General features: G+C 36.8%; 1 protein-coding gene across 3 annotated transcripts in view; it reads right to left on the reverse strand.

Annotated features, from left to right (window-relative positions):
• Positions 1-9,309, reverse strand: part of WRN (Werner syndrome RecQ like helicase) — a 153,308-nt gene that overhangs the window by 69,481 nt on the left and 74,518 nt on the right. For all 3 annotated transcript variants that reach the window (XM_015565251.1, XM_015565250.1, XM_015565249.1), the window contains 5 exons: positions 7,666-7,741; positions 5,868-5,935; positions 4,861-4,969; positions 4,227-4,295; positions 2,787-2,869 (listed from right to left, as the gene is read on the reverse strand). In XM_015565251.1, the coding sequence (XP_015420737.1) occupies positions 2,787-2,869; positions 4,227-4,295; positions 4,861-4,969; positions 5,868-5,935; positions 7,666-7,741 (405 nt within the window). The remainder of the gene's footprint in view (positions 1-2,786; positions 2,870-4,226; positions 4,296-4,860; positions 4,970-5,867; positions 5,936-7,665; positions 7,742-9,309) is intronic.

Consider the following 9,309-nt stretch of genomic DNA (forward strand, 5'->3'; position numbering starts at 1 on the left):
GTTAAAAGACAATTACAAATGTGTTTGATTTTAAGAAGTCTCCTACAAATTATGTTTGCTGCTTCTGTTATAAATCCATACTACTTAAATAATGTAACATATATCATAAAAAAATTTTGATTAACTAAATGTCAGACCACTGTACAAATAAAATTCTGAATATATTCACTTTTGTGAGCATTTTACAATGCAAACAGAAGCCAAATAAAAATATTTCCAAAAGAATGCTCAACCTTTTGTTCAACATTGAGAGGCAAACAAAAAGAGCATTTTCATCTATAATATGTAGAGAATTCTGCCACAATGCTTGCTGTGTTCATTATTTAATCCATTACAAATAATAAAAATAAAAAATTAGAACTACCTGTCAAAGGATCTAAGTACAGACTTACGCTAATTACTAACTCCATCAAAGAAAATGCTAAAACAGAAAAAATACATCCAGACCACTATGGACACAGACCCTAGCTTTTTACTATAAAATCAGGCAATCTGTGTCTCTAAGATAGTTAGGCTTAATCTAAAGTAAAATATTCACAAGAATTTCATACAACCTAATAAGATACACACCAAATAGCAATAAGGGAGTTTAACAGCTGATGGGTGTGTTTTTTGGCAATATATTTAATCTAGTGTTATTTTCTGACTTCATTTTTCTGTTGGTTTTAACACATACTAAGAAAACACAAATTTGTTCTCATTATACCATGAGAAAAATTTTTACTGTTAATTACCTATAGAGTTATATGCAAGTAACCATTAAATGAGATAGTGCAATGTTGAAAACTCTGCCTATGTGAAATGATTTTAATACATAATTATATAAAACTAGAGGCCAGGTGCACAAATTCGTGCACCAGCAGGGTCCCTCGGCCTGACCTGCAGGATCAAGCCAAAACTGGCTCTTTGACATCCCCCAAGGGGTCCCGGATTGCGAGAGGGTGCAGGCCAGGCCGAAGGACCCCGCCAGTGCACGATTGGGCCAGGGAGGGACATGGGACCCCACCAGCTAGGAGGGACCATGGAGGGCTCCAGGGTATGTCCATCCCATCTTGCTCAGTCCCAGTTGGTTGGACCCCAGCAGCAAGCTAACCTACCAGTTGGAGCGTCTGTCCCCTGGTGGTCAGTGCACGTCATAGCAACTGGTCAACCAGTTGACTGTCCCCTGGTGGTCAGTGCATGTCATAGTGAGCAGCTGAGCATTCTTAGCATATCATTAGCATACTAGAAGCCCAGTGCACAAAATTCATGCACGGGGGGAGTCCACTCAGCCTAGCCTGAGCCCTCGGCTGCACTCGTGAGCCCGGCTTCTGCCCAAGGAGCGCTCCCCCCTATGGGAGCGCACTGACCACCAGAGGCAGCAGCTGTGTTGAGCATCTGTTCCCTGGTGGTCAGTGCATGTCATAGGGAGCAGTTGAGCGGCCTTAGCATATCATTAGCATACTATGCTTTGATTGGTTGAACAGCCGACAGGACAACCAGACACTTAGCATATTAGGCTTTTATTATATAGGATTATATAATATTAAAAAACTAATATTGGTTGATTCAACTGAATGTTTGAAATATGTGCATTTACAATAGAAGCCTTGATAGCAACTCTTGGATAGCTGAGCTTAACCATCAAAAAAGAACTAACAGACAAAAAAATTTTTAAGTACAAAAAAATGGTGTCAGCTCTTGACTAATTCTATATTTAAATTTTCCAGGAAAAAAGCTCTAACTTATTATCTAATTTTTTAAGTTAATTATACTCACTGGAGGCAAATAATCAAAGGTACTATGGTTTCCAACTCTGACTACACATCAAAATCACCTGTGAAAACCTAAAAATGCCAGGGCCAGAGCCTAGGCATTTAATCAGAATTTTCACAATGGAAGGATCCTATATTTTTCAAAAGTCCGAAAGGTGATTCTCTTGAACAACAAGGGTAGAGAATCACTACACTGATTTTAGATTAAAAATATATTTTTTAAAAATTATAATTTCATAGAATCTAAGACTCAATACTCATTCAACAATACATGTAAATGCCTACTATGTGCCACATACTGCACCATGGAAATATAAATAAGGATGGGTTTTTTTTCTCAAAAAGTTTAGAGTGTAGCAGAAGATAACATAGATAAACTGGTAATTATAATACAGGAGCCCACAGTACTTCCTATGGCAGAAGGAATTCCAGTCTTCTATGGGATAAGACAGTAGAGACACCAAGTTGGAGAGTCAGAGATTTCCTGGAAGAGTTAATCCTATATAAAAGTGTAATATGCAAATCGACTGAACAGCGGAAGACGGGTCACTATGATGTGCATTGACCACCAGGGGGCAGACACTCAATGCAGGAGCTGCCCCCTGGCGATCAGTGTGCTCCCACAGGGAGAGCGCTGCTCAGCCAGAAGCTGGACTCATGGCTGGTGAGCACAGCAGCAGTGGCGGAAGCCTCTCCCGCCTCCACTGCAGACGGACAGTAAGGAGCAAGAGGTCCCAGACTGTGAGAGCCCTGGACTGCAAGAAAGATGTCTGACTGCGGGCTTAGGCCTGATCCCCAGGTCAATTGGGCCTAAGCCGGCAGGCGGTCATCCCCCCAGGGGTCCCGGATGCAAGAGAACACAAGCCGGGCTGAAGGACCCCATTACCCCCAGTACACGGATCTCATGCACCAGGCCTCTACTGTTTAAAATAGACTTTAAGAGAAGTGAAATCCAATACCCATCCATAAGTTTAACTTTAAAGGGTAACTCTATTTAATAAATACTTATAAGGATCCTATTGTATTACTTACCAATATCAGCCTGAAGTTGCTGAAGCAGGTACAAGTTACCTGAACAGAATTCTGGAGTTAAGTAAACAATTCGGTATTTACCTCTATAAAAACAAAACAAACAACAAAAAATAGGACAATAAATATTCTACAATAAAGAAGACAATAGCCTAATAGATTACAACTTAAAACCGAAATACCGGATACATTTTTAAATAATACATTATGCTAATTACTAAAAACTAAATATTGTGTGTATGTGTGTGTATATATATTGTTCTTTGATTTCACTTCAACTCATCACCAAAAAGTTGGCAGTGCCTGTCAGGGAGTACTCAGTGTTAAGGTACTCTCTAAAATTAATAAACATGTCCTCGGATAAGGATTTTTCTTAAAAATTTTTAAATACCATTGGTATTTAAAAAACTGCTGATACATACAACAACATGGAAGATTCCCAAGGCATGAAATTCCCAAGGCTGAATGAAAGAAGTCTTACACAAGAGTTCATATTGTCTGACTCCATTTACATGAAGTTCTAGAACAAGCAAAACAAAAGTATGGTAGAAAAAAACTAGAACAGTGGTTTGCTTTAGGTCCACAGTGGTCAGCAAACTGCAGCTCGAGAGCCACATGCGGCTCTTTGGCCCCGTGAGTGCGGCTTTTCCACAAAATACCACGTGTGGGCGCACATGTACAGTGCGATTGAAACTTCCCGGCCCATGCACAGAAGTCGGTATTTTGTGGAAGAGCCACATTCAAGGGGCCAAAGAGCCGCATGTGGCTCGCGAGCCGCAGTTTGCTGAGCCACAGTTTGCTGAGCCACAGTTTGCCTACCACTGCTTTAGGATGAAGGGTAAAGGATAAACTAGGAAAGAACAAAAAGGAACATAAAAGAACATAAATGCTATATATCTTATTAAGAGTCTGAGTTACATATTTATATGCATTTATCAATACTCTGTAAATACATGTTTATTGTTTGTATAATAATATACAAATATTTATATTAATATATCTACACTTATTTCTCTGTGTGTCTTGACAATTTTATTCTAGTAAGGAATTATGTCATAATGAGATTAGTGGGGCAAGAGATCTAGAATCTAGTCCCTGCTCAGCCATTAATTCATTGAGTGAATGATATGGGGCAAATTACTTTGAGCCTCAGTTTCCTGATCTGTAAAATGGAGCAAAACTAGATAACTCTCCAAGTTCTCTTCCAAAATCAAAATTTTACAATCCCATTATTACAATATTAACATTATAGTTGAGAACTAAAAATAGATTTCTTTCAGTTTGAAGGATTTTAAAATTAATAGTTCTGTAAATGCACTATAAAAAAGACAATACATTTTAAAATCATGGATATTTTGTTCATGTGTTAAATAAAAAATTTTTGCATACAAAATTTTCTCACATATCCTAAACACCTGATCAGAAATCATATAAATTACTCACAGTTTAACATCCTTTAGAACATTTTGTGATTGTGCTGATCCCAGAAAACAAGCCGAAATGTTGGACATTCTATAAGGAAAAACACACACACATAATGAAGCCACGTACATACACACTACAAATATCAACTTTTTAAATAAAGAAATATTATTTAAAAAATACATTCCTCTTCTTTGCAATCCTCGATCTTTTTGTAACTTACTAATTTGATAAACAAATTCCTTCCAGGGCCATATTAGAAGGCAGTTTGTTAAGGTGGTTTTTGTTTTTTGTTTGTCAAAAAGATTGCAAACTCGAATTAAAGATGTTTAAAATTTTTTCATAACTAAAAATAGGGTTCCATGTATACACTTCATACGGAGAGAAAGAGAACAGAATTGTGAGATATGCAATTTAAACTGGCATAGTGTTTGGTTTTAAGAAACATTTATTGGGGCCACCTGGTAGCCTTGAATTACAGAATACTTAAGAAGGTAAGTTCTTTCACTAACATGTCATTTATTACTTATAAAAATAAAGTAGCACTTATAGTAATCTGTTCCTGGGAACTAGATTTTAAAATACATGATAGATTAAAATTTTCCTTCACAGGAGAAGAAAAAGGTGATAATGTGGCAATGAAAACATTACTTACCTAAGCTGGAGCACTTGGTCTTCCATCAAAGAAATAAGAGGAGAGATGACAAGGCCAATCCCGCCTACATAAACAGGTGGATACTGGAAGCACAGACTCTTTCCATAGCCTTGAAATAAAAATAATATACTCATTGAAATAAAAATAAAGCCTTGGTACTTTGATTTCTTCTTACAATGCACCTGAATGAGATAAAGGATCACTTACTAATATGCTATCTTCGTAAGAGCTAATTCATGCATAAATTTAAGAATCTACTCTCAGTTCACTCTCTTCTATATTTCACGCCATCTGTAGTTGTCCCCATTACCCATGAGGGATATGTTCCAAGACCTTCAGGGGATGCCTGAAACCATTGATAGCACTGAACCCAATACATACAATCTCTTTTCCTGTACATACACACCTACGATAAAGTTAAATTTATAAATTAGACATAGTAAGATTTTAACAATAACTAAGAATAAAGTAGAACAATTATAACAGTCTCCTGTTATGTGAATGTAGTCTCTCTCTCAAAGTATCTTATTGTGCTGTACTCACCTTTTCATTTAAAGGCAGCATTTTACAGCTTCTTTCTAGCATGTCCACATTACCAGCATCACTACTCTTATGCTTTGAGGCCATTATTAAGTAAAATAAAGATTCCTGAGACATAAGTACTTCAATACTGTGGCAGCAGATCCAATTATATAGAGACGGTTACTAAGTGACTAACGGGCAGGGGAAACAGCGTGGATACACTGGATAAAGGGACTGTGAGAGATTTCATCCCGCTAGTCAGGTTGGTGAGCATTTTAATTATGAATTATTTATTTCTAGAATTTTGCATGTAATATTTTCAGACATTGGTTGACAGCAGGTAACTGAAACCATAGAAAGTAAAACCATGGGTAAAGGGGACTACTGTTATTTGCATTCTGAAAGTTTAATGAAAGAACAGGCATTTAAAAACCTTTACGTTTTATTTTTTTAAGTATTAGGTTATTTGCTTAAGCACAACTTACCAGTTGCCATGACAACAACATTATCTCGTCTTTCTTCCAGTACAGAATGAATCACTTTCCACTGAACCCTGGAGAGTGAAAACACAAAAGGCTGTTTTGTTTTACTACCAAGAAACCCAAGAGACAAGTTCAAACCCATTTAATTTTTCCACTTCCTCTAATAGAAATTATTTTACATTTTGGACTTCAATATAAAAATGTCTGAACCCTAGACCTTTAAATGTAAGTTACATGGATGCATACATGTGCACTTAAGACCTGCAAATGTACATACACTTAAGGTTTGACCATTTCCTTTTATGTAAATTTCACATTAAGAGAAAAATAAATAAATATTTAACTACAGTTAGTGATTTATATGCTGAAGTACTCCAGGGAAAGTGGAACGATATTAACATTTACCTTGAGAAGCATTTTAAAAACTGGATGAATTAAGGAATGAGTATAGAGATGATCGATGAGTATGTGATAAAGAAAGTATATTAAAATGTTGAATATACAGCCGAAACCGGTTTGGCTCAGTGGATAGAGCGTCGGCCTGCGGACTGAAAGGTCCCAGGTTCGATTCCGGTCAAGGGCATGTACCTTGGTTGCGGGCACATCCCCAGTGGGGAGTGTGCAGGAGGCAGCTGGTCGATGTTTCTAATTCTCTATCTCTCTCCTTTCCTCTCTGTAAAAACTCAATAAAATATATTTTTTAAAAAATGTTGAATATACAGATATTCATAGTAAAAAAATTCTTTCAACTTTATTGTTCATCCTCAAACATTTTTTAAATAAAATATTGAGGGAGAAAATCAATTGGAAAAGTGATCTTCCAGTATGCCAATAACAACCTATTCTTCCTTATCTGAGTGCTAGTTACACAAGGTGCCTAAAATGTGAAAATTCACAGAAAAGTGCATATAATCTGTACATTTATATGCACTTTTCTGTACGTAAGACAGTTAATTTTTTTTTAATTTTAAGGTCAACAGGAACAATTTTTTATTTTTCCATGGATTCAATTTTAAATTCCCAGGAGAGAAAAATATCCAATGTAGGTATCGACATTCTTATTAGATTTACTCAAATTTACTTGTTCCTCATATCATAATAATACTTGTAAATGTGCCCCTTCAATATTAATACAGTTAAACATGTTAAAATGATAAGATTGTCATTGTTCTTCAAACAGTTGTCTTATAAATTTCTGTAACATCAGCAAGCTATGGACAATCAGATGCACAAAATAGGCACATGGATACATACTTAACAAAAAACAAGTCAGCATTAAATTAAGATTCATTTACTAGTATATTAAAACTAGTTTCTACCCAGAACTCTCTATGGTAAGAAAAGCCAATTTTCCTTGCTTATAAAAATAATGTATACTAGGTAGACATGAATTTTATACAAGTATTACTTCAAACTAACTTTGTAGGCACTAATAGGAAATACAGTGTCGCATATATAAACTATAGTAAAGTTGTACTACTACTGTTAAATAGATGGATTATTTGCTTTTTTTCTCTTGTGAAGAAAATAATAAATATGCAATTTAATTAACTGAGCTTACAGCCCTGTTTAGTGTGTCTCAGTTGGTGGGATCGTCTTATGCACCAAAAGCATTCCGGGTTCAATTCCCAGAGAGAGCACACACTCAAGTTGCATGTGGAGGGCACGCAGGAGGCATGCAGGAGGAAGCTGATGGATGTTTTGCTCTCACATGGAAGTTTCTCCCTCTCCTTTCCTCTCCCTCTAAGAATCAATGACAATAATAATTAAAAATTAAAAAACAAATTGAGATTACACTCACGGCTTAAAACTGGAATGGCCAAAGTAGGTCTTGAGGCAAATAACTTGCTTTTCATTGGGTCCTGGTATTGAATGGTCTTAAAATAAAATAAAATAGGTACTTATATTAAAACTAGAAGCCCGCACAAGTAGCTCGCGCGCTCGCCTCAGCTGGCGGCCCGCCCATAACCCCTTGTAGCTTGTTGCCCCGCCCTCACCCTCAGCAGCTCATAGCTCTCCACCACTAGTAGCACACCCGCACTGCCCTGCACTGCTTGTTTGGTCTTGACGGCCACGGGCCTTTTATGTAAGAGATAGACGTTCATACGGTGAGAGGGAATAAAAGTTTTACTTCATTGGCTTCTTATAAAGAATATAGTGATAAGTACCAAAGGTTACTATTTTTCTGTCTTTTAAATCCAACCAATTTAGTCCTCTGGGCACCAGTCATGACTCCAGGTAAACACCTTAACAATTACCTAATTCTAAGGATTAGAACTTTATTGAGGTTCATGCTTTGCCAGCACTGTAAAAAAAATGCTATTTTGGAATTTGCTATCCTTCTAAAAATCAACATTAGACCCAACCATAGCAAGTGATAACACCGATCCAAATTTTATAACATAACCAACTAATAGCAACCAGAAATTAGATTACAGTCACAAATGAAATCCATTGATAAAATAAAATCTTCATCTTAGTTACCACTCCACCTAATCTTTGACCAAAATTCTCGTTGCATAGCACAAGGAGATACGCTAACTTTACTCGCAGAGTGGCCAAGAAAGAGCAATGAAAAGAATCAAGATAACTCATCTCTAAACAAATGAGAAGTCATTATCATACTTCTCAGCTTTAACAATTCTAAATATAATGCTAAATTGATTTGGATATAACATATATTTATTTAATTCAAGAAAGATAGGGGGAGAACATTTTTTTTAACATCTTCATATATTTTCCACCTCTAAAATGTACCTTAAATTTCCATATTATAACACTGATAAAATCTAGCTCTAGAGAGTGTTCTACTTCTTGAGAAGAACCATAGTTTATCATAATAGATGCTATTACTTCACTTAAATAATAGGTTTACTTAGTGGAGTCTTACTATAGTTAGTATACACAGTATAAAAATCAGTCTATTTTGCTATTTGACATTGTGCCACTTGTTTTAAGTAATAAGCGCCTGCAAAACAGATACTATGTATCTATCCCATCTGTCTATATAAAACCTTAATATACAAATCAACAAAACAGCAGAACAATGGGCTGAACGACCAGTCACTATGACAAGCACTGACCACCAGGGGACAGATGCTCAATGCAGGAGCTGCCCCCAGACCACAGGCCCCAACTGGTGGCTGGGGTGGCGGGGCCAGCGAGCGGGCGGTGCCAGGCCAAGACAGGTGTGAGCGGGGGCCCAGAACACCCTGCCAATCGCCTCAAAGATCAGCCCTGATCGTTGGCCAGGCCTAGGGACCCTACCCATGCACAAATTTCATGCACAAGGCCTCTAGTTTATAATAATGTTTAATATCAGTCATTAATTCTTTACTAATAATTTTTTATAATTTTGAAAAACAAGAGAAGACAGAACTTAGAAGACAGAACTTAGACAGAACCTAGAGACAGAAGAACTTCGCTGGAGAGAACATGGCAAAAG

Source organism: Myotis davidii, unplaced genomic scaffold (genome assembly GCF_000327345.1).
Source record: "Myotis davidii unplaced genomic scaffold, ASM32734v1 scaffold93, whole genome shotgun sequence".
Classification (NCBI taxonomy): domain Eukaryota; kingdom Metazoa; phylum Chordata; class Mammalia; order Chiroptera; family Vespertilionidae; genus Myotis; species Myotis davidii.